Source organism: Ostrinia furnacalis, unplaced genomic scaffold, assembly GCF_004193835.3.
Source record: "Ostrinia furnacalis isolate ACB-3 unplaced genomic scaffold, ASM419383v2 OfSCF1607, whole genome shotgun sequence".
In the NCBI taxonomy this organism is placed as follows: domain Eukaryota; kingdom Metazoa; phylum Arthropoda; class Insecta; order Lepidoptera; family Crambidae; genus Ostrinia; species Ostrinia furnacalis.
The window spans coordinates 81,507-109,010 of NW_021131846.1; the positions used below are offsets into that span (position 1 = coordinate 81,507).

The 27,504-nt window shown below is 36.1% G+C and overlaps 1 protein-coding gene across 2 annotated transcripts; it reads left to right on the forward strand.

The window, feature by feature from the left end:
* Positions 1–14,391: 14,391 nt before the first annotated feature.
* Positions 14,392–20,342, forward strand: LOC114353112 (trypsin inhibitor-like). 2 transcript variants are annotated; one of them, XM_028304944.1, is made up of 3 exons: positions 14,392–14,477; positions 19,104–19,164; positions 19,726–20,342. In XM_028304944.1, exons 1-3 carry the CDS (start codon positions 14,414–14,416, stop codon positions 19,850–19,852), a joined length of 252 nt encoding a protein of 83 aa, XP_028160745.1. In that variant the 5' UTR covers positions 14,392–14,413; the 3' UTR covers positions 19,853–20,342. The 2 variants fall into 2 exon arrangements, with proteins under 2 accessions (XP_028160745.1, XP_028160746.1); XM_028304945.1 differs by lacking the exon at positions 14,392–14,477 and adding an exon at positions 18,203–18,330.
* The last annotated feature ends 7,162 nt before the right edge of the window (positions 20,343–27,504 follow it).

Below are 27,504 nucleotides of genomic sequence, written 5' to 3' on the forward strand. Positions count from 1 at the left end.
TCTATCGGACTTAATGAAAACTTCGTAACACCGACACTGTAATATAAATATTTGAAATAAAGTAATCAAGAGCACAAATGGGTCATTTTACATTTAAGAGATGGCGCTGCTGTCACGTTTAGATCGCGCTCCGTATATTTACTATTTTAAAAATACTAAACATAGTTCTTTCTCGTCGAAAATGGTATACATANAATGCATATAATCCGATGTCTATTAATGACATTGAGCATAATTTTTTTTAAAACTTCTGTACGTAGTACTTATTATTATTCTGTGCCTATACGGAGTGAAGAGGAGATGTGTTTTGAATCTTAGATTTCGTTATTTCCACAACACTTCTCTTTTTTTTTCATTTTCATTTTTCTCATCTGATTGGTTATTCAAAACACAGTCATCTCTCGTCACCTCTTCGTCTCCGCTTTAGTGGAAACTGGGTCTAAAAGTCAATTTCGACTACAAAACAACTGTGAAAGTTATGACATCATTTTCTAAGTCTTCTACCGTGATTACTTAAAATCTCGTAAGTTTTCCAGAGAATTGATGACCGTTGGGGTCTTGTGACGTCTTACATAACTTAGTTTGGGAAGAGAATAGTTCAGAATAGCAGAAATAAAACGTTAGTGCTGACTTTCAAGTAGATTACTCTGGAGTCCTAGTATGAACATTACAAAAACAAAATTTCTCCAAAACTTTACACAATTTCCAAGCGATTAAACCTGCGAAACTTTTAGAATATCGCTTATCGGCGAAATGACATGAAAAATGACAGTTTAGCGGCCGAAAGCAAGTCATCTTATTGGCGACCATTAATCAGGATGATATTGATTTTATTTGTAGTAAAAGTCAATGGGCTGGTCATCATTAATCTTCAAGATTCTTTGGTTTTGTGATAGAATTTATTGGAGCCTCGAGCCCTGAGTTCTTGGTATTAACCCCTTTACACTACTTAGTTGTGCCCAGGTTAAAAAATAGTTTGAATATTATTTACCTTTTTCGCAACATTTTTCACTATTATTAGGTAACTATTACAAAGCTTTTCTTTCTTATATTCGGACCATTAGTTCCAGAAGAGCGCGTCCAACTAAATAAATACACATTTTTTATACTTTATAGATTTTGGTCCTAAGTACCTCTTCATTTAAACATCTAGTCTCTTATGTAATACCTGAAAAATTTTGAAATTTTAATATGTAACATAACAAAGTGTATTTTTTCTGTAATAATTCTTAGTGGTGTTTGATATGAAAGAATTAACAGGGATTACAGAATTTACCTTTACTCAGGGAGGTTTATTTCTGCCAATGTCGGATGCTTGTGAAAAAAATTTAATACTTAAACCTACTTAAAACCTTTGATCATCTTTAATGAACATATATTCCAATACAAAAATAAGTGTTATCGAGTCCACTCGGATCGAGACCCGAGACTTATTCGATAAAAGTAAAAGGGATGTGTTTGGAGAGTCGAGTGTTTGATGTTGTTAGACACCCCTCGAGTTTCGGACTTCGGTCGTCTTCTTTCGGCCTATTGAACACGTGTGACAAATATACCCTTATGGGTTTAGCAATATACATAATCTTAAAACCACTACATTGGTAAAATATACAGTTATACACCGACGCGTGGTGGGGTTTATTTTGTCCTGGTCTTTAACATTTAGGCTGAGTTGCACCATCTTACTTTAACTTTAACAAACGTCAAAATCTGTCAAACTCATACAAAAATCTCCGGCTATGGTTATAGTTAGTGTTCAAGTAAGATGGTGCAACTCGCCCTAGTAGTGCCTAGATATTTTCTCACTGCAAAACTATTGTGGTGTTTGCTCTTAAGAATTAGGATAGACTTTTTATCAAGAAATTGAAATAAATTAACATTAAAAAATATATATTCCATTCATCCATAGTAGATTAGAGGCATAGAGTTGTAAACAAAAATCAAGACATAACTAATTTACCTGTTAGGATTATGTATAAAGACAAAATTGATGTGTATAAATTCTCTTGAAGATATTGAAGCTACCAGTGATTGAATTTCTAAATTATCAAATACTCATATACTTAAGTGGGTTCATATCTTCGTATACCGTTGCTTAGCTTCATGATCTTAATCAACTAATTTTAGTTGTGAAAATATTCGTTTTACAGTGGTAATCTAAAACAATATACAACACTTTCGCCTCGCTTTTTAACATCAAACTACACAGAGAACATTAAGCATGCCGAATCTTATTGAACGTCGAAAACATCCGTTTCACGGAAACGCCGACTCCTGCGCATCTGTTTGATAATTTCGCAGGTCATTACGGGTGCTACCGCGGCGTGCAGTCAAAGGCTGCCGATGGGCTGTGACCGTTATAAAGTGACATTAGTGGGCATGACGCAGCTGTTATTCTTGGATGGAATGCGCTTTTGTTTTTCGAGTAGTATCGTTCATTGATACATTGTCACAGACAAATGACGGTCAACTCTAAAACGGGAGCACATTTAGGGGATCTTGACTTGGTGATCGACGTGAACTGCAAAGTCAAATGCAGCGGTTTCAGGTTCAGATCCTGTACTTCAGTCCCACGACACCGCACCATATCCCTGATGGTATCGTGGGTCCTTTTAAACCCTAACACTTAAAACCCACGACACCCCTGGTAGTAAAGTTTAACGGTACCACCACCGTTTCGATGAATATGAGTATTTATAGCTAGAGTCCTGAAGTGTTGTAAAGGTAGCATTGAAACCCACAACCGTATCTGGTCCAAAGCAGAATTCGTTTAGTTTCTAATGCATACGATAGAACAATTTAGTTTTTCAATAAAACAATTCTCCTTCTGCACTGTCTATCAACATACGCAATATTGCAACTCAATATTGACAGCCCCATTCATTTATTACGTCATTTCATTTCCTTTTCGGGTAATACGGAAGCCAATCTCCCTGAAAGCGTCAAGCGCGAGCTCCCTATTTTTCTTGTGGGTAAACTCAATTTACCCCTAAAATTGAGTTAGTCGGATAATGCCGCGGGCAAACAACGGGTTACAGTGTCGTTTATGGGCGGCAGTTTACTTCACAGTTACATACTGGCTGGTTCTAACTACGGTATATCAAGTAAAAAATTGTATCTTATGTGCTTGAAATAAGTGTGGTTTTACAACAAAACTTTATAATAGGTAGGCTGTGATGTAGACTGCACCTACAAAACATTTGAAACAGAAGTGCGAGTTTATATCAAACGTCTTCGCTAACGACTGCATAAAAATATGACATTAAGGCCGGGTTGCACCATCTTACTTTAACTTTGACAAACGTCCTCCATACAAAAGACACCGGTTATCGTTAGGTATAGTTACGATCAAAGTGAAGTGGTGCACCTCAGCTCAGCCTAAATGTATGACGGATTGTACAGCGTCCCTAGCGGTGCTTGCAAGAACTAAAAATTTTGTAGATTTTTTGACGCACTCCGACGTTCAATACAAACTTGCACTAAGCACACTGAATTCATGTTTTTTACAGTGCTCGTCAAGTAAATAACGTACTTACAGTAACTTCTTGCTTATCATGTCTCCCAGGAAGACCCTATGAACTAATTAATTTAAATTATAGTTTAATTGTTAGAGAGATACCCTCTTAAAGTTTCATGTTCCAAACAATGTGGTTGTTAATCACTAATATGGTGACACTCATCTGAGAAAGTCTTATCTCACTTATAAATCCTAAGAATTGATATTTTTTTGGTTACAAGTGAAAACTATTATAAAACTTTTCTAATGTCCGTTCGTAGGACTATGGTCTACATCATATTTAATTTTAAAGTGTGATAGTGTGAAGTGTGAACAGTTTTCATTTGAGCTTAGGTCTATGCTAAAACTATTATTATAAGGGATGTTATACTTTGCATAATTTACAAGGTAATATTGTTAACACTATTATTATTTACGGGATGTTATACTTCGCACATAAGGTAATTGTGCCCCTCATCAATCACATTAGAGGTATTAACCAAACATAACGTACAATTTGAACCAAATATTAGTTCCGTCGCAAACCTGAGTCTGTATTCCAAGACCACGCATTACAGCGCTAATGAAAGGGCGGCCATTATGCTCTATGAATATTCAGAGGGTGTAAAGCATTATGGTAAGCAAGGTTCTATATACGTATGTATGTCTATGGTATTTGGGGTTTCCGTAGTGATGAACGTAAATGCGTAGTGAAAGGTGTTTTAAGCACCTTTAAGATTATCTACCTGTAAAATGGGGAATCTGCCAGAAGGAATTAACCTGTAAAATGTTCCAGTGAGAACATAGGGGTTGTAAGTGTGACGTAACAGTAGAGCGTGATGTGACGTAAGAAGATAGATTTTAATGAATACTACGCAAAAAGTGACATAGGAAATAGTCACTTTGTCTATTTTAATTAAATAAACGAAAAAAGATTTTACACACTTCCTGTCAATAAAAAAAAATGAAAAGATTGGGCGGCGCAATTTAGGTGGTCTTACCTTACAGTAAATAATGTCATGAAGTATATTCGTTCGTTCGTTTCAGCCGAAAGACGTCCACTGCTGGACAAAGGCCTCCCTCAAGGATTTCCACAGAGACCGGTCCTGCGCCGCTCGCATCCAGGCACCTCCCACAATGAAGTATATTATTCACAAAATAAGTTCATCAGTCCATCCATAATTCCATACGACCAATCCGATGTCGCTTAATCCAATCAATAATCAGCAGTGCACTTACAAACAACGCAATCAAACAGCCCCGATTATTAACTGTAGGCTCATACATTCATTATTTGCAGTCCGTCTGCTCTCATTACTAGGAAGGTTAATTCGTCTGGCACACAGTTATTGTAAGCAGACATTAAAATCGCAATCTATGTAACTACATATAGGTCTAACTCACTTAGTGCCTAAGGTATGGCAGCAGCACGGGAGGGGTGACATAGGGACATTGACATAATATTTACGGGACTATTCCCATTCCACATATTCTCGTTTCCACCACTGCAACTCCTGTGTAGCCAGGTTCTACAGCTTGACCGCCATAAAAACATATCGTTCGTTCGTTCCAGCCAAATGACGTCCACCGTTGGACAAAGGCCTCCAACAAGGGTTTCCACAATGCATGGTCCTGCGCTGTCCGCGTCCAGGCTCTTCCCGCGACCTTTACCAGATCATCGGTCCACCTAGTAGTAGGCTTGCCCATGCTACGTCTTCTAGCCCGTGGTCGCCACTCGAGAACTTTTCCGTTCCAACGGCAGTCGTATTAAGCCAGTTAATTATCTGTGGTTGATTCCTGGTGATGCTAGCTTTCACCTTCGCTCTGGTCATCCTATCCATCAGGTAGGTCACATACCTACTTTAGTATGTGACCTACCTGATGGAAGGGCTTACGCTTAAAACCCCTGGCTTTAATACTGTCAATCCACCTTTCAATTCTATCAAAATTGCTTTATTATTTCCAAAAAGCTACAATGTTTCCATCAAAACACCCATGAAAGTGCCAAAAACCATAAACGTTAGACCCAAAGACCCAATGTATCAGAAGGGTATCTTACGAGAGGGACACAAGGGATAGTGTAAATTCAGCCGTGACTAAGGGCGAAAATCATTACACCTCATTTCGCCCAAACGTCATTAATTACACCCTTTTGGGGTTCTACATATAGAATGTCTTTTACACTATCAATAATTTGTAGATTTTGACCGGTACATTGTATTCCGAATAGTTTTTAGTTGTAGAGAAATAAGGGTTCCTTAAGTATAGCCCCAGAATAAAGAAACGACTCTTATATAAAAAAAAAGGTATTCTACATTCAAGAATAAGCCTAAGCGCAGACCACTAACTTTTAGTTGGCCGATAGTTGAGTCGGGCTGTTAATCAGTATGAACATGTATGGAAGTGCGCACATTACACCGATTTGGTATCGGCCGATTCCTTATACAAATTAGAATCGGGTCCGACTATTGGTCATCTAAAAGTCGGTGGTTTGCGCCTAGGCTAAATTATTATAATATGTTTTCGCCGGGTCATAATAATTAGAAATCACATACTAATATACCTATCTACCGTTTCCAATTAAACAAGCTTTTATAGCGACCCGCCTAGCGTCCTGCCCCTTTCCGCAAACGATTCCTCTTGGATCACTTTCTAATGATGAAAGACGTTGCATAGTGTAAAAGATCTAAGCGTACAGACAGAACCACTTTATACAAAGTAATGTATCTTATGCTGGATGGACCTTAAGACACACGTCTCCGCCAATTGATAAAAACAATAACCCTAATCTCCCTAAGGACCCTTTACAACACAATCTAAGTTATTTACGTCCGTCCCTTTGGCGAGTAAATCCGGGTGTCCCGTAGTTTTATTCCGAGCCATTAAATTAATTAACGCTCATTACAAAAAGGTTTGGGTGTCCGGGTATAAATCAAGAGGGATCAGAAGGCGTGTGATGAAAGCGTTATGAATCAGCATATACTTATTCTTGTTAATCATAAAAATTGATTAGAAGATAAACTCTCTTTCTTATTGAAAGCACACATTTTAAAAGAGACCTCACTATAAAAAATGACGTCAACACAATTTATGGTTCAAATGTTGCAGATAAACAAAAAATAATAAGAAATATCACAAGTAACTCACGATATTTTCATTAAAATTTTTCAGTCTGTAACTTCTACATCCTATTAATTTCGATATTGAGCTTTCGGTGGGGTAAAAATTAAATGTGCATTATAATGAAACTACTGACACCCAATAATCGGTTCTGGGTTTTTTTGTTTCATACCTTGTGGACCGTCTCCTTTAATTACCTAGCAATAATAAATTCGATACAGACCAACATAAGTGCGTTCCGACCAAATCTCAGTAATTTATATTTTCTGACACTTATATTTTTTACATTATACACTGCAGTATGGTTGACTGTGTTTGAAAGAAACGAGACAACTTCTCCTGTTTACATTGTAGTTAGATTAGGGTTTTTCGGGTCTGTCACAAGGTAATGACGTGGAAGTTTTCGGATGTATGGAAAATAGGTAAAAGGAAGATGACTGTCTAGTTTTTACCCAACTGTAGTAAAAGGGGTAAGGTTTTTGGTTAATGGGTAATTTTTCATTGAAAGGGTTTTGTGTATGATGACTTATATTAATTTCTATTCAAAAAATCTAATTGGGTGCAGTTGGATGGTTATAGTATTTAATCGTTTAACAGGCAAAAAATTTTTAAGTATTTTATTATCTCATTGAAGCATAAATCTGAAAGGTTTTTATTCCAACTTCATCTAAAAGGACTACATTGTATTTCAAGTAAGATAATCTGGTATGGTACCAAATGTTGTGACCAATACTCAAAAGGTAAGGGAATTTGATATGATTTACATACCATAACAATGTGCACAAGTCCATTGGAATCACGAGAGCTAATTAATTAATCAGCTGTCAATCCTCGACCTGGAATCAATTGCGGTAATTGGCTGCTGAATATTTGACAAGCGATTACTACGCGTGACATGCGATTAGACCAAAACTAAGTGGGTATAATCGATAATTGACTACTTTTTTTTTTTTTTAAATCTTTACTTATTAACGAGGGTTTATTCACTTAGTGAATATGTCACCCTCATAGAGGCTTACAATAAACAGTGGTTAACCAATTATTATCTACGACTTATACCCGCCTGCACCAATCTATACAATAATCTGGCGGTCTTAGATAATGGAAAAGCTAAAATGGAGTTACAAATGCCAGGTATTCTTAAATATTGTGGTAGTTATTGATAGAGGATCTTTCCACTTCGTTCCGCGCACACTCCACCAAGATATGGTATACGTCTTCAACCACGTTACACTCCGAGCAATTAGGAGATGTGACTTTTCCATTAGTGCAGCGAAATTGTTTAGCGGGATGTGTCCGGAACGGAGTCGAAAGCTCATCACAATCTCTTGTCTGCCCATATAGCTTCCATCAAACCAAGAAGGGTGTCTGTGGATGGTCGGTTGGATTGTTTTGTACCAGATGCCTTTCATTAGGGACCTTATGTCAAAATGTTCTTTCCACATGGAAACGCACTTCCACTTGACTTCACTCAAGGCATCTGAGTACCATGGCGTCTGGATAGTAGGAATCCCATCTGTACATGCTTCTTTGGCAATGGTGTCTACTTTTTCGTTTCCTTCAATACCGATATGAGCCTGCTGGTATCCATTGTAGATAAATTTTCTTATTACTATTAATTAAACAAATAATAGACTTGATTATACAATATGCTATAGGTGCACCTTGGAAATTGGATGTGCATCGGATAAGATGTTGGAGGGCGCTTTTGGAGTCCGTAAATTGACTACTTAGTATAGATCGTTTCATCCACGAAGACGCGTCCTACCATTCTTCCGCCAATGTTTAAGTGTTATCGGTACACACTAAATTATCCATGAGTGCACACACACACTACAATAATGACGCTCGGATTTCTCAAACTTCCTGCATCCCACGCTTCCATCGACCAAAACCTGGTGGTGGGGCGCGTCTTCGTGGATGAAACAATCTATACTTACTTACTCAACAGGGAGCAGGCAATAAGCAAAAGAGATCCGTAAAACTATAATCCGGGCCTTTTCAAGGCGAGAGTGAATAGGCACTTACAGGGCAGATATGTACCATCCTAGACTGCATCCCACTTAACATCAGGTGCGATTGTGGTCGAATACCTGCCTTGTTATGCATAAAAAAAATAAAAAATAAATACGTATTTGTAATGGATCTATCCATATCTTAAAGGATTTTCCAAACTGGATCTGTTTTGCAGTCTGCGGTCAGGTCAAAGTGAATGCAGCCTGAATGACAAAATAATGCTTTAAGGAGTGCACGTGGTATCTATATCGCATCAACAAAAATAATGCTATCTATCCAAAGGCCTCCTCAAGGATATCTACAACGACTGGTCAGAAGGCACTGCCTATATGTCCAAGTTCTTCCCGCGATTTTCACCAGATTGTTGATTCACCGAATCCAAAGCTCTACCTACCTATCTTTCTTCAATTTTTCAAAATGTTAGATGTGATCTTTTGTGATTTTAATTGCGGCGCAGCAGCAGGGTACTTTCTAAAAACTTTCAACTCATCGAGGACAAACAGTAAAAAAAACAGTCACTTTTTCTGTCTGCTGTTTAAAAAAACAGGCCATCGCAAAATATGCAGATAAAATCCAAACAAAACCAGAAAGCGTAGCCTTTCTTTAATCTTCGCGGCAGAGGGAGCCACACGCACGTATTAAAAGGGGGCATTTTAATCATAGAATCTTTTCCGCGTCGACAGAAGTGAAATATTAAAGTAAAACAAAACTGTAAAACCTTTTGTTTACAGCGTGCATTGTCGTGCGCGTTTTGTGCGAGGCACAATGTGTAATTACTATGCACTTTTTAGGATACAGCGCTTTTTTGCACGTGTCGCGTTTTTCGAGCGGATTTTAACGCAAACAGTATCGGGGTTTCGGTTGGATGGTTTCGCGATGGATTTTAGTGCGCAAATATGCGAAATCCCTGTTTTAAGAAGATATAACTGTAGATACTCTTAATTGATAAGTAGATATAGGTACTCTTAATTCGCACAACACAGATAAGCAAAAAAGAAACAAAATGACGTCACAGTAGACGGTCTTATTACAGGTATACTCCCTACTCAGAGTGGGATTTGAACCTGAAATTATTTTTGTCCAGTACGCCAACCACCACTCCAAGTGTATTCTGCCACTGAAAATGTATAAAACCTTAAAAAATTATCAACAGCTCCCATAATTAGCTGTCAATAATTAACAACTTCCTTAATAAAGGACAGCGTCATAACCAAAATGGCCGCTAACGTTGTCGCTTTAAAACCCAATTTAACTTTAACAAAATATAAAACGAGCGAAGCCATGAGTAACATCTAGACGTTTTCAGTTGACATTATAGAAGGCTGTTACAGATTTTGCAACGTTACTCTTTCAGTTTACTCCGCTCTTAAGTTGTTCACCTTAAAGTTGATTTTCCAGTGTTGTTAGGGGGATATAAATTGGTTTTTCTGTTCAACAAAGTCTTTGTTGGGTACTTTTGAAACAAAGTGAGGTACTGTCTCAGTCCAAAGACTCCGCTTTTGATGGCTCGTTTAGATTGCAAAGATATTGCGTGCACTTCCTAGGAAATTGTTCTTGGCAATATGGAAGGCTGAGTGCTTTATGGCGCTTTAATTTTCAATGTTATTTAAGTATGAAACTGCTGGCCATTAGGATGGCTGAAAACTAGGTTCGTTCGTTCGTTCGTTTCAGCCGAAAGACGTCCACTGCTGGACAAAGGTCTCCCCCAAGGATTTCCACAAAGACCGGTCCTGCGCCGCTTGCATCCAGGCACTTCCCGCGACCTTCACCAGATCGTCGGTCCACCTAGTGGGAGGCCTGCCCACGCTACGTCTTCCGGCTCGTGGTCGCCACTCAAAGACTTTCCTGCCCCAGCCAGCCCAGAAAACTAGGTATGTGTGTTCAATACAAGCAACTAGAGGCGCAACTTCTGGCTAATAAAGTATAGTAAGTAGGCTTAGTTACAGAAAATCAGTAATTTTATAGGTAAGCAAATAGCCACCGCAAAATACATAAAAATGGGAAGGTAGGTTTTGATTCACAAATGGTAAGCAAGTGGCATAAAACTTTAAAGATATTTTAGCTAAACGAAACTTTTTCTATTTATGCCTTTCAATTCACTTTATCTATACTAATATTATAAATGCGAAAGCAACTCTGTCTGTCTGTCTCTCTTTCACGCCTAAACCACTGAACCGATTTTGATGAAAGGCAGGGAGATAGTTTGAGTCCCGGGAAAGAACATAGGATAGTTTTTATCCTGGTTTTTGAAAGAAGGATCCGCGCGATAAAGTTTTTCTGTGACAGACTAAATTCCACGCGGGCGAAGCCGCGGGCGGAAAGCTACCAAATAAAATTGACAAATAGGTATATTCAAAAAGTTTCTAAATTCAACTGCCAATTTATAAATTCAAGGTCGCTTCCAACGCCATAAATATCTTTTAAATTTATGCAAAGTTAATAATTTAGGAGCCTAACTCAATTTGCAGAGAACGCAGAGACCACCCGTAAAATGTAACCAAAGCAGAAACTTGGCAATTACATGTATGAACCCCAGAAACAAAAGCCGGCGACTCAAAACAAATTGTACGGTATAACGCGTCTAAACACCGTATTATTTGCTTTGCAGACGCCTCTGTTGTAGCCTAAGGAGAGCAGCCATACGGATGATCATCATCATCATCGTCACCAAGAATGGTGAAGAAGAATCAATCTAAAATCAAAATAGGTGTAGCTACACGTACAGTCAAACTCCGCTTTGCACTGGAGGGAAGTCGAACCTTAACTTCGAACTCCTCTATGTTCTTCTGATTAAGTTCGTTGGGGGTCCCATGACAATTTAACTTTCCCTCGGGACAAACTTGACATTCACAGGTTGGGATTTTATTGGAGGTCAAGCTGTAGAACCTGGTTACTTAGGAGTTATTGAGAGGTGGGAATAGTCCTGTGTACAGTCAAACTCGGTAGCTTAAGCCATCAGTACAACATTGGCCAAAATATTGTCAATTTAGTACTTTTTATTTTTTATTTTTTATGTAATTCAAACAAGCTTTGTGAACAACGAGGAAAAGTTACAGAACTTATTTAAAATTAATAAAATCAAACCAAAACATATACCTAAATAAATTAACGACCCAGATTGACTGTTACAGTTTCTGAAATGAATTTTATTATTGATGAAAATTTCTTATTAGTGTTAGTTTTCACTACACTGTAATATAGTCTAAAACTTTGTAAATGAATTTCATGGTTTTATATGACTACGTCACCACCAAACTAAGCAAACAAAAACTGTATCTACTGGGAATAAAAAAGCAAATTGAGCTGTCTATTCTCTTTGAACAGTGCCTTCTCTTTGTCGTGTGACGCCACCTAGTCTGTCCGGTATTCCCCTCAATTATCTTTAATATCATACACTTATACTTCCTTCGAAATTGTCTTCTTAAATATTTACCCCATAATACGTCGGGGAATTTAATTTGGCATAGAAATTAACGGTTTGAGGCTAGTGAATAGTTTATGGAACAATCGCTAGCTTGTGGTTAGCAATCGATTGCAAATACCGAGTTTTAGTTGTTTACTGAACAATGTATTTTGCCCTGTGGTTTGGTTTGTCGGAATGTTATAATTTAAGAGTAGGTATACATTTTATTTGCAAAGGTTCTTAGAGGAGTACAATGGCCTAACACAAAATGTAGGTATTCCATTGGGTTGTAATCTTATGATTAACGCTGGGATGCGCCATCTTACTTTAACTTTAACAAACCTCAACATTTTGTCAAACTCCATACGAAAAACACCGGCTATAGTTATAGTCACGGTTAAATAAGGTGGGGCAACTCAGCCTTAGAAAGTAGACTTAAAAAATATTGGATAGATTGACAGTAACGATGCAATGAATTATTTTAAGGCATAACTCAACTTCATGTTACCTACATTTCGTGGAGACCTGAAAACGTGTATCTGCTTAATAAAGCCACCCAAAATAAAAAAATACTATTAATTAAAGCACTCTATTGCTTTTTAGACAGTTCCTGACAATATTAAAGCAATAGAGTAGACACGGTTTGAATTTGTTTCTCATTTTTCTTGTAAACTTAAATTAATTTTAGTTGTAACATTTTCCCTGAACAACTAACAATTCAGTAGACGTCCGAAACTTGATGACGAATAGCAAGCGAAAACTTGTCGTCAATTGTACTATTGGTAGCACATAATGCTTTACACTTTTGTAGCAATATAAGACCTGTTATAAGGACATAAGAGTTCACAGTATTAGGCTTGATATGCTCCAGCACAAGAGGAAATACCAATTTGTTTCCCTTATTCCAACTTCGTCGGCAGTTGGCGTTGACAATATTTCTTGTAATTTACTCCTTCAGGGGCAGAATAAATTTGTTCAGAAATAGGGATGTGCCATTAGATAGAAGCTATAAAACTCGATTAACTACTGACATGTCAATTTTCCTCATTATTTTGACAGATTTGATGTTAATGTCTTTAATATTAAAATTATATTTTGAAAAATGGGATTAAAATAACTAAATAATTATTTGACATACTTACCTACCTAATAATGTAAACTTTTTCACAACTCCTATCATTCCACATAAACTCTATAGCAAAAAGTACTACTGAAAGTCCGAATACAATTATATTTTTTTATTTTGTATCATTAAATTTTCATTACTGGATGTTATTATATTTTTTGTACTTATATAACCTTCATAATCGTTCTTTTACAAATACGTTTACTATTTGAAAATCGTTTATTATAAAATTCGTTCGTTCGTTTCAGCCAAATGACGTCCACTGCTGGACAAAGGCCTCCCCCAAGGTTTTCCACAATGAACGGTCCTGCGCTGCCCGCATCCAGGCTCTTCCCCCGACCTTTACCAGATAGTCGGTCCACCTATAATTTATAAAATATTGGGATAAAAAAAGCTATATTCACATCCCTATTCAGAAATTCAAGGGATACGATGTCCGCAACACATGTTGTGTTTTACTTTCTCCGATGGAAAATTTTTCTTTATGTGTGAGTTACTTTGGGAGTTTTCACAATTTTCCCGGAATCATTTTCAACCTTATTTTAAGCACTCAAAGTTTTTCGGTCAAGAGGATACAGCATTTTATTTATTCGGCATCTTGTGTGAAGGGCTTCTTATTTATCTTAAGCCACAAATAAAACTTTGAGTTGATGTGATATTCTTTCAAGAATATTCTTAAAAAATAATTTCGTAATTACCTTTCTGAAGGATTTAAAAATCGACTTTCATATCGATGAGAGAGCCTCAATCTATACTTATAATAAATCTGTAGAGAGGTCAATTCTGTACATGAAATATATTTTCAAAATAACTATCAGGGGGTGATTAGTGATCGATACTGATNTCTGAGCTTAAAAAATGGTTAACAATTAATGTTTTTTATAGTCTAAATGAATATTTTGGTACCAAAAATAATTAAACTCTAACTTTATTACTGTATTTTAACTATTGCATGCCCGATATGGGTAACACTGTTGTAACTATTTTTTTGCATTGTGACCAGCACAAATTGTACACAGTTTTGGGCAATAAAGATTATTCTATTTCTATTTCTATTTCTATTGCGTCATTAATCACAATAAAAAGATCTTACATGGGTAAGTAAGTATACATCTTCCCCTTAAACAAGTACGCAACAGAAAAAAAACAATTCTTTTACAAACAAACTTGAATATAAAACTGCGAACAACTCATTGTTCTACATGTTTTTCATCCTCGCGGTTTATCAGAACACAATTAAATTAATTCATTCAAAATGTTCAAACTAAGTTTCATTATTGTCATGTTGGTAGCCATTGCGAGCGTTTTAAGCAGTGACGGTAAGTAATTATCTATTTTACCGAAAAAGCTTTAGGCCCGTTTTCACCATCAATCCCTAATTTTTAAGTGACCCCTATGGTAACACATACATAAATTTTGTTTTCATAGGGGTCACTTAAAAATTTGGGTTTGGTGAAAACGGGCATAAAGACCATCGATAAAATGAACTACGCACTTCGCCGCTTATTCCCAACGCGTCACACTAGATAGGACATTATTTGTTTTACTTATATTCCCTGCCGGTCACACTGTAACATACGAGTATATTTTCTGACATTTGGCATAGGTAACTTTTAACATAGGTATTTTGTTCACTGTTTCTTTTTAACGAATTTATTGACATTAAAGGTGTGTGACCTTTTGGGAAGATAGGTAAACAAATCTTCGAACGAGTAACAGTATGACTAAAATGGGATATTTTTCCCAATTACTCGTTTTGGTTTGGGTGTGGTGACTCGTTGAGAACAAGCGGATCTACCGCTGCATGTTTTAATGTTTGGTTAGACAACAGAAATAATGCAGCAGCTGTAGCGAACTTTAGTTTTAATTCTTTTCAAAATACAATAAGAGCTTACCTTCTCTATCCTTTATAGCTCTATGCATTAGGTGCATGACGTTTCACTTTCCCGCCAAAAGTTTCGATGAAAAAAAAAGTTTTGTATTTTATTACACAGCCCCAGCCCCAGACTGCACCTCGCCTTTTGCCTCCGGACTATGCAGAGGCTCGTTCAAAGTGTAAGTATTTATTTTCCTTATTATAAAATTATTTATTATTTTCTTAAAATTTTGTAGAACCTTTTTACATTAGTCAATAATCGAACATAGGAAATTTTCTATCTACAGTATTAAGAGTACTTTCCCTCCAGGTGGCATTACAAAATTCCACCCTCTATATTGATAAACTAGCGCCCGCCCGCGATTTCGCATACGTGGATCCCGTTTTACCCCCTAAGGGGTGGAGTTTCGTAAAATCCTTTCTTAGCGGATGTCGACGTCATTAACATCTACCTGCATACCAAATTATTGGAATAAATCACATTTATGAATATTATAGTTATTTATTCGAATGATTATGAGTTTCGATCATTAGTATAGAAAAATATACACCACTACATTTTTATCACCGAAAAATTTTTAATAGGTTATGTAGAATGTGGGAAAATTTTAAAGTAAAAAAAGAAAAATATTTTTCATGAAGTAATTTTTTTTATTAAATTTTCTTTAGTCCGTATTTTACGCGTCACAGCTGGGGCACTCCGCTGCTCGCTAGAGTCAAGAGTAGTCGTACGCGCTCGCACATTGCCCCGATCTGTCTGTCTCGCTCACGCCTCGACCACGCTTCCAGTGTTAAGTGCTAGCGACGCATGTGTCCATAAATTACCAATTTTGGGATACAATTTTGAGTAACTTTATTTAACCTTTTTTTTGCATAAATAGGATCAGTATCAATAACTCATTACCCAGATTTTTTGTCTGTGATAGAAATGTAGTGGTGTATAGTAAAATAAAAATATATTAATAAAAACTAAGTGTATGATTAGTGATATTATTATTATGAATTTCAATTATTATGTTTTTAAATGTAGTTTTTAATTTTTTTATGTAATACGCGAGAATTTTTGTATCAAATACATGAGCGCTGTACACGAGCCGGTGTTCTCTTTTATGATATTTCTTAGTACTAAGGTCACATTAATAAATAATCACTGATAAATGTGATTAATCTATCACTTTTACCACGACTGTCGGTAATTATTCATAATAACCGGTTATTAATACAATTTTCAATTTGGCACTTTTACCGTAACATACATTTATATTATACTAGCGGCCGCCCGCGACTTCGTACGCGTGGATCCTGTTTTACCCCCTTTTCCCGAATTTTCTTTGCTATAAACCTCACGGAGCCCGAGACCTTTCCAATGAATGCAAAACCGTGGAAATCGGTTCGTGTCGTGCGTTCTGGAGTTATAGCGTCAGGGAGGAAAACCCGACTTATTTTTATATAGTAGATTTAGATAACTTTCTTCCTCTATTTTCAGTTACGGCTACAATCCTGACAGTGGAAAATGCGAATCGTTCATCTACGGGGGATGTTTAGGCAACGACAACCGTTACAACACTCTAGAGGACTGCCAAGCTGCTTGCGAGAGTGACGGCAACAAATTACGAGACGCAATCAATCAATTGGGTATTTGACAGCACAGTCAATTGACATACTTTTTTCAAACTGTCAAAACGCACCATTCCCTATTTTTCTCACTTTTGCTAAATCAGTAAAGTGTGAAAAATAGAGAGGGAAGCTAGGTTAGTAATGCTAAATTTGCTAAGTGGTGTCTTGTTATTATAGTGTCAACTGCCCAATGATAATAAGAATAAGAATAAGAAAAACTTTATTTGACACAAAAAGAAAAAATAAAAAACAGAACAAAGATGATCGATTTGATTTTTAAATGACTTATGGTTTTATCGATATTATTTAGGATGAGAATTATATCGATTTTATTTAACTATTTATTACAAAAACAACAGCCAAAATGATGCGTTTTATTTCTTAAGGCCCTCCTATCAGCTGGGACCGACCATTAGGCAGATGTCTCCTTATCCATCAGTGACAGGTATGGACAAGCCTGCTCCAATGATTTCCATAATAAATTGCTGGTTGGTACCTAGTAGAGATTGCAAACTGGACCCGGTCATTATCAAACTCTTTTATTCAAAACTACATGATGTCCATAAAACTAACTAGTGTTGAAGCCGAGAGGGCTTTTTCGGCGGCAGGGAATATTTACAGTAAATTGCGAACCAGGTTAGGTGATAAAACTGTCAATACAGCAATGCAATTTGTTTTTAAAAATCATTTTTTCAGACTGAAAAATAATTTGTGAAAAGTTTTGCCTTAAGCAAGTGACGAGAAACTTTTTTTGTTTAAGAAAAACCTACTTTACCTACTTTTAGCAAATAAGCTTTTGGTTATACCAAAGCTACCAAAGTATATATAAATATTATATATAAAGTTGGCTATTAGTTGTTATGACACGTTTAGTACTTTAAGCTGCGTTAGTAAGTCCTTGTTTTAATACTATGCTTTCAAACAGACACTATAAGGAGTTAAGAAAAAGACCTGCTTGTTTAAACTTATAAAAAGGAATTAATCATTAATGTCTTTTTCCCTTCATGTAGAGCATTACCATAAAATACAAGTTGTGACATTATACATGGGTTGAGGAACAAACTTGGTTGCAAAATCTAGTTGGTAGCATAGCGGCCTGCATCCAGCGCCTTCCTGCTACCTTTATGAGGTCGTCGGTCCACCTTGTGGAAAACTCATACATTCAAATGAAAACTAGACAAATGTCGATTACCGCAGATACGTTCTGTAACTGATGAAAATACATAAATATATTAACATCAAGGTAAAATCGAAATTTGGCTTTATTCGTCGTATTTTAATGTGAACCTTTTGTCAATTTCTTTATTTAGGTGTCGATCGTGATCAAACAAATTTTAAGGAGAAGTATTCAGTAGGTAGGTACTTATAAGTTAAGTCTTAATAAAATATACTATAAAAATCAGTTTATTTAACATTATACTGTGGCGGGACATTATTCGCAATAAACATATCTTAAATGAGTAGGTAAGTATACATCTTCCCCTTAAACAAGTCTGCAACAGAAAAACAATTCTTTTACAAACAAACTTGAATATAAAACTGCGAACAACTCGTTGTTCTACATGTTTTTCATCCTCGCAGTTTATCAGAACACAATTAAATTAATTAATTTAAAATGTTCAAATTAAGTTTCATTATTTTCATGTTGGTGGCTATTGCGAACGTTTTAAGCAGTGACGGTAAGTACCTACCTATTTTACCGAAAGCTTTAGGCCCGTTTTCACCAACAAACCCTAATTTTTAAGTGATCCCTATGGTAACACAACACATACAGGAATTTTGTTTTCATAGGGGTCACTTAAAAATTAGGGATTGATGGTGAAAACGGACATAAAGGTCATCGAAATAAATGAACGATTGTTATTTTTTGTTTTACTTATATTCCCTGCCGGTCACACTAAAACCTGTATTTTCTGACAGTAAACCTTAGAAAAAATATTTTGATTTTTAATGTCAGTATTTTGTTCACTGTTTTTTAACGAATTTATTCTGAAATTAAAGGTACTTAATGTGTGACCGTTTGGGAAGATAGGTACAAATGTTCGAACGAGTAACAGTGTGACTAAATGGAATATTTTTCCCAATTACATACTCGATTGGGTGTGGTGGGTGACTCGTTGAGAACAAGCGGATCTAGCGCTGCATGTTTTAATGTTTGGTTAGACAACAAAACTAATGCAGCAGCTGTAGCGAACTTTAGTTTTAATTCTTTCCAAAATACAAAAATAGTTTAGTCGGGCTGTTGATCAGTATGGGCATGTATGGGAGTGCGCACACTACGCCGATTCGATTTGACCGATTCTTCATACAATTTGAAATCGGGCACAACTATCGGCCAACTAAAAATCAACGGTGTGCGCCTACTCTTATAGCTCTATGCATTAGGTGCATGACGTTTCACTTTCCCGCCAAAAGGTTCGATGAAAAAAAAAGTTTTTATTTTATTATACAGCCCCAGCCCCAGACTGCACCTCGCCTCTTGAGACCGGACCATGCAGAGGCAGGAAAGTTGCGTAAGTATTTTATTTTCCTTATTAAAATAATTATTTTCTTAAAATTTTGTAAGACCTTTTTACATTAGTAAATAATCGAACATAGAATATAAAATTTTCTATCTACAGTATTAAGAGTATAGATGACCCACGCTGAACTGTCCCACCAACGCTACCATCGTTCAACTATATTATGGTTTCCAACATGGCAAAAATCGGAACCAGCGATCCGGTATTGACGGTGGCGCCTCACTGTCAATGTCATGGATAGGACAGTTCAGTATTTTGGAACTATACTTTCCTTTGAGTGGGTCTAGACAAAGTGCAAATTATAATCGCAAACCAGTCGAAAAGCCCCTTTTTTGTATGGAATTTTGACGGATTCGATTTTCGATTCGATCAAAAAGTGCGTTTTGTCTAGGGGGGCAGGTGGTAATACAAAATTCCACCCTCTACAGGGTGTTAGGTAAATAGGTATATGAGCCTAACCTAACCTTTTTTTTAACATGAGGAAATGCTTGCCTAACCTGACCTAACACACTGTATAATTGATAAATATTAACTTCCTTCCTCTCTTTCCAGTTTCGGCTACGATACTGACTTGGAAGGATGCAAACAGTTCATCTACGGAGGATGTGACGGCAACGGCAACCGTTACAACACTCTAGAGGAGTGTCAGGCTGCTTGCGAGAATGACTGCAACAAATAATAACGAAATGCAAGCAATCAATTGGGTATTTGACAGCACAGTCAATTGACATACTTTTTTCAAACTGTCAAAACGCACCATTCCCTATTTTTCACATTTTGCAAAGTAGAGGGAATCTAAAGGTCATAGCAGACTTATCAACTCGGAAAGGGATCATGACGAGCTATCATCGCCTTTCCCGCGTTGTCAACTGTCAACTGCGAGGCGAGGCGTTTACGTTACTGTGCGGATAGGTGTGGGTTACAGTATGGAGTTTCATACAAATACTGATCGCATCGAGTTGATACGGTTACAATCCCTGTCCGTGTTGATAAGTGTGCTACGTCCTTGAGTTAGCAATGATAACTAAAGCTAAGTGGTGTCGTGTTATTATCGGTAATTAGTGTCAACTACCCAATTGTATCGATATGATTTACCTAAAAGATGAGAAATATTCTTTTTATTTAACTATGTATTTATTATAAAAGCAACAGCCAAAATGGTGCGTTTTATTTCTTAGCCCTCCGATCAGTTGAAACCAACCATAAAGAACGAAGCACTGTTATCGACCAGGACACGGATCATAACCGTATTGATCCCTTTCCGGATTGATAAGTGTGCCTTTAAAGCAGATGTCTCCTTATGCATTGGCGATAGGTAATGGACAAGCCTAGGCCTCCCCCAATGATATCCATAATGGCCGGTTGGTAGCGGCCTGCATCCAGCGTCTTCCTGAAACCTTTATGAGGTCGTCGGTCCACCTGTGGAAAACTCGTACATTCAAATGAAAACTAGCTAATTGCGCCGGTTTTCCGTCCAGCTCCTGTTTTCGTCCATTTGACCGACTTGCCATAAACAAATACGGAAAATTAGAATACAAACCTAACTTTCCGTGCAAGTTTGGACTTGTTACAATCTATAATATCTAAGTAACAGTTCTGCCTGCATGAAAATGAAATTTGACAAGTAATAACTCCAAAAAAATCTACGGAAGTTGCTGCTGCACACAGGTGAATAGAAAACGTCGTCAAGTTAGAAAAAAAACGTGCCGGTAGGGAACTNTTTGAAGCTTAGTTACAACAGGATATTGCAAAATTCCCACGGGAACGGGAGTTAGCGGGAAAAAACATTTGTATGAAAAAATCTTAACCGTGTAAGATAGATGAAGGGAGTAAAACGGGATCCACGCGTACGAAGTCGCGGGCGGCCGCTAGTCCTACATAATATTAGAAACTCTATTATTATTTGTACAAATACTCCCTTATTAATAAAAAGTTACACCCTAATTGAACACTGTTTTAAAAATACACATTTCCATTCTAAACGTCACTTTAAAACAGGGTTCAACTATGGTGTAACTTTTATTAATAAGCGGGATGTAGTTCTAATTATTATAAACTGGCAGACAGTGGTGATTGAGTATTTTGCGGCCCTTCTTTTCAGCACTTGCCAAATGTTTGTCTCGAAGCTCTGGTAGGGCAAAAAAGAGTGAGACTTGTATAGGTTCCTTAAGAGAATTTGATTATTTGTAAGTAATTTAATTTTTCTACACAAATTAATAAAGATAATTTTGATTTTGATTTGATTGGCACTTCAATAAACTATCAGTCATTGTTACTATTCCCTTTCTTATAAATTGCCTTCTAAGTGTCATTGAAGTGAAGAAGCTCGATAAAAATGAAGAAGTTCGATATAAATGAAGCCATTATGTAGGTAGCATCTATCTCAACAGCCCATCGAAGAATGGCCACTGGCTCCGGAGCCTTTCAAGGAGCTGAATACACGACGGTAAATAATATCTACAGCGACAATTTTTCAGCTTGTCTGTGTAAAAGTTTCAATTTGTGATGTCAAAATGTTTGCCGAAAGAGATAATATTTTGTTTTATTTTATTTTATAATCATTATTAATGAAATAATGATTCATTTGCTTTAAAAATGTTTCATTTAGGTCGAGGCTGTGCGAATTTAAGTTCAGCCATCTATAAATAGCATACAAAATATAATACGCGTAGAATAATTAATGGCAGAGAAATACCCACCGATTTTATTCGGATTCACATATTCTTAGATTTTTTCAACCTGATCAGCGTGGGGAGTGTAGGCCAAATTGTCTATTTTCCTGGTAGAGACTGAAGAACTTTTTTTTTAATAATAATTTATTTAATAACCAAGAAGATGACGAGTTACAATATTGTACAATGTATTAATTACTTAAACTACGATTGACAATCGTGTTAATCTTAAGTATGTTCCTGCCAACTAAACTAGGATTAAACCTGTATCTTAGATGACAGTGATTCCTCCAGGGTGAAGAAAGTAATGTGAGTTAAGTGAATCAAAGGAAGTTTAAAGTAAGTTTACAATTATTAACGTTAACGTGGAGAGATGGNTTCCTGAGATTAGCGCGTTCAACCAAACAAACAAACAAACAAACAAACAAACAAACTCTTCAGCTTTATAATCTATATATATAAAAATGAAACCCGTTTCGCGTTGTCACGGCATCACGTGTGAACGGCTGAACCGATTTCGATAATTCTTTTTTTTAAATGTTTGTGGAAGTCCAAGGATGGTTCTTACGGAAAAAAATATTAAGAAAATCTCTACGCTAAGGCGGTACGAAGTTCGCCGGGTCAGCTAGTATTAGTATAGATATAGAAGTATAGATATTTAACAAGCCAATTGTCATATTGTTAATGTAAAAGGAACTTATCTTCTGTACTCGAGCCGGCACACAAGGAAAAAAATAAAGTACTAAATATAAACCTAAATTATAGTCTTTGTCCAGCAGTGGACGTCATTTGGCTGAAACGAACGAACGAACGAACGAACTTAATATAACCCATGCCTATTTGTCAAATTAGTAGCCAAATAATGCTACAGACAAGAGATGGCGCTGCTGTCACGTTTAGATCGCGCTCCGTATATTTACTATTTTAAAAATACTAAACATAGTTCTTTCTCGTCGAAAATGGTATACATATAAAGAAGCGGATAATATACAGTGGTGAAAGTGTTATCTAAGTAAAATAAAAAGAAACAAATGTGTTAAAAGTAAAATTGTGAACGAACAAAAAGTGCTTCCTACATAATGTAAACAAACAAACAAATACTTGAACATAATAAATCCTCTCAGTGAATTTCGAAAAACAGTGAAACAAAACTATAATAGTGCCTTTTATCAATATTAGAACTAAATATATCCTCTTAATTGTGTTATACCCACCCACTAGTGAAAAACAAGTGTGCAAAAGCAACGTAATGAATCACACAATAACGAACACCACCATTTGAACGTATTGCAAGATTTTAAGTCAAGCGAAATTTCGAAGCTAACGTCATTAAACACTTGGCTAACACGGTGGTGGACTGGGCTACAGACGACAAGTCCCCGGTTCAAATCTCACATTGCAAGAAATTTTTGGTTGTTGTTTATGTTTTTATTTTGGTACAAAAATGTCCACCACAAAGTATCAATGTTCCGGTTGTCCAAATATTATATCGAACAGAGATTATTTGATATGTAAACTTTGTAAAAATAAATACGACCTAGACTGTGCAAATGTTACTTACAAATTGTTTACATTGATGTCAAAGGAAGGCAAGTTAAATTGGAAATGCATTGAATGCGTAAGTAAACAACCAAGAACGGACAACACCAATACTCCAATTAGAACCATGCTTTTAAGACGAGATAGTCCAATGAATATTACAGGACCAGACCAACCAGACTATGATTTTGACAATGACTCGCAAATAAGCAACGTCACGATACGTAAGAAAAAGTCAAACCTTATGGATCCAATAGAATTATTGGAAGAAGCTGTCGATCAAAGCAGTACTAGTTATCCTGAGTTATCAATCGACAGTAGTGAACTTCATGAACTTCGAAAGCATGTACAACAACTTCAAAAGGATCTCGACCTTGCGAATGAAAACATAAAAAGACTAAGTACGGAAAACACTCTTCTTAAAACCACAATTATGAATCTAGAAACAAGACAAAACACAAAGAGTACAAATGAGTCAATTACCAAGAAAGACGAACTACAGCATAATAAAACTCGTAGTAATAAGTCGTCTAACAAAAAAAATATAAAAACGAATCCTACAGCAATGGAACAATCTGTGGTAACTGAATTCGTGCAAACACAGAAAGAAGACAAAGGGATCAAATGTTTTCAAAACCGGCTTGCTAAGAAGAAGATCTGTATTGTTAATAGTAATAATAGAAATAACATTTTGAAATTTTCCGAAAATCATTTTCCCGATACCTGTACCGAAGTTTGTCATTACTTGTACACAAATGCTAGTATTCTCAATATGTTAAGTGTATTAGAACCAAAGTTAAAACATTTTACACATAACGATTATTGTATTGTGTTCATTGGGGAAAATGATTTTAAAACTACACACNATAATAGCTCTTTGAATCTTGCTCAATTCTGACATGGTGCTACTCGCATGGACTGCTACGTGTTAAAGCGATTTGGGCTTTATTCATGCTCTACACATGATTGCATGATACGTACTACTCCAATTAAGTAATAAACACTGCCTAATTGGATCTGGCTTTATCAATAAGTAAATAAATAATAAAATAAATAAATATATCCTTGAACATTAATTTACACTGCGCTTCTAGTCCCAAACTAAGCAAAGCTTGTACTATGGGTACTAGAGAACGGATATAAACATACTTAAATACTTTTTTTTTTTTTGTAAATACATACTTATTATACATAGAAAACACCCAGTCCAATACAAACAAATATGTTCATGCACACAAATGTTTGTACTGTGCGGGAATCGAACCCGCAACCTCCGGAATAGTAGTCCGTTTCGAACCACTACACCAAACGGCCGAAAGTAAATGTGTCTTTATCAATGTTTCGAATATTATAAATTTTGTACCTAATTAATTTCTACAAAATGTTCATAGAATTGAAATAATTTCGTAAACCAATCGTAATCTATAAATAAATCTGTGGGGCTCTGTAAACACGCAAAGTTCCTAGTTCCGAAAACTCCAATAATGCAGAAATTAATCATTTATCGCAGTGAAGTTTTCTCTGCAAGAACCCACTGTTTCGTATTTAAATAATATCGGCTTTTCCGCGAAAACTCTTGATCTGAAGCGTCCTCAAACAATTGCAATATTAAAGCTGAAAACACACATTCGCCGCCGCAGCGCCGGAATCATTCCAAACAGTTGCCCAAATGCCTTTACAGCCTCTATTTGCTTCATCGTCTTTGTTTGAATTTGTTCAAACTCTCGCTTCACTACTGCAAACCACAACCTCACAGTTTAGGTGCACCTTGTGCCAAACCAAATTAAGTCCAAAGTCATTTGCAGTGACCGCATTACATTTTGTGTCCCCAACCGATCTAATAACACGACCAATTTCGACTTTAATGTAATTGGTTAGAGTGCAAATTGAAAAACATTTATAAATGTTTACCATAGTGCTGTACGCTCGTTGCTACACTTGATATTGTTTCTGCTTATTATTGTTGACTGAACGGATTGTTCTTGTCTTCTGTATTTAGTAGTGATTTCCGTTTTAGGCGTTCATTACACGATCATACAGGCGTAAATTAATGTCGTGTATTAAAATCATTTAATAACAGCATTTTACTACCAGATAACTGGGAGATAGGTAGCCTTGCGATAAAACTGCTTGAATTTTGTCATTCCAATTCTAATATTCTAGTAAGTAAAATCAAAACATTAATTGAAACGTGCGCGCAATAAAGTTTTCCTGTTTTAATTCGAGTTTCACTTCGTCACTTCGTTGAAGCCAAAGTAAATAAACTAAACTTACAACTGATTGCTCATAAAGTTAAATTTACTTAGTCAAATTAGTTTTCATTTCGTAGATTTTAAAGTTAAGTTTATTGGTACCCATAATTTGCATTAAAGCACCGACTCGCGTATACACAAATACTAACTCACTAAACTCTGACAAACCACCTTAAAAATTTCGACCTCGTTCAAAATCATATTTTACTACCAAATTAAGTACCTTCATAAAAATTACAGAGTTTCCCCTTCTAGATTGAATCAGGGCAAATTTTCAGTCTTATCCTGAAACGAATAGGATGTATTTTAGTTCGGAGGTTCTGTTAGTGAGTTGAGGAGTAATTTATCGGAGGACCAGCAGCCGGCAAGTTTAGGGCACAGTCGTAGCAGACACGTGGTCCCATGTTATTTCACGAGGTTAACGGTTGATCCGGACCGTTATTCCGGTTCAAACTGTACGTACATAATAATAAGCCTTTGGACTTTTGGAGTTAAATTTAACGGTGAGGATTAGTATTGTCGGTTTAAATTATCATGCATTTCAATTGCGAGTCTAATGACATTCATAACTTTAGAACTCTAACTATAAGGCTGGGTTGCACCATCTGATTTTAACTTTAACAAACGTCAAAAATCTGTCAAACTCCATACAAAAAACACCGGTTATCGTTAAAGTTACGATTAAAGTTAGGTGGTGCATCTCAGTTTGGCAAGTACTAATTGCAATTTTGCGAATGCAAATGGCCCCATAAAATAGGTATGTCATGCACGTGAAATTTTTAGTAGTTGATAAATATTCTTAGTAATTTTGCTTTTGAAAAGCTCCATTCTTAATCGCAGGAGTTTTAAGCTGCTTGGAATATAATTAAACATGACGAAAACTACTTAAATTATAATATTGACGAAATAAAAAATATGGATAAACTAATTAATGACCCTGAAGAAATTGCAATTTTATTTAATGACACTTTTATTGACATGAATAATAAATCGAAATCTAATTCCTTTAATTTTTGTGACAGTTGTAAGATCTCAGATTCTATTCATAGCTGCATATTCCTTAATCCTTGTTGTGAAAGTGAAGTATTTAATTTAACAAAATCTTTGAATAATACAGCATCTGTAGGTGTTGATGAGATTACGACGGAATTGGTTAAATCGTGTATAACCGAACTTACTCCAATATTAACCCATTTAATAAATATGTCATTCGAAGAAGGAACATTTCCAAACGCCTTAAAATTATCGGTTGTCAAACCTATACACAAAAAAGGAGACAAGGCAGAAGTAGGAAATTACCGTCCTATAACTTTGATCCCAATATTTAGTAAAATATTTGAGAAAGCTATGTATAAAAGACTTTCACTGTTTTTACAAAAGCACCACGTCATAAAAGATAATCAAAATGGTTTTCAAAAAGGTAAATCAACAACCTTAGCTGCATTTAATTTGATCAAAACTATTACGGAAACAATTGATAAAGGAGATCATGTAGCGGTGGTACTGTTTGATATGACCAAAGCCTTTGATTATGTCTGCCATGAGAGACTTCTGCGGAAATGCGAGTCTTATGGCCTGAGAGGTCGTGCTCTGCAATGGCTAAGTAGTTACCTAGATGACCGACGACAGTATGTCGAAATATCCAAAGTCGATCAAAAATCTAAAAAACTAAAATACTTTAGATCATGTCCAAAGATAAATTCATACGGTGTACCTCAAGGAAGCATTTTAGGGCCACTTCTGTTTCTAATTTACATTAATGACCTGCCTAATGTAACTGAATTTCAAACAATATTATTTGCTGATGACATTTCGATTGTTATCACTTGCAATGACATTATTAATTATGAATTTGACATTAACAATAC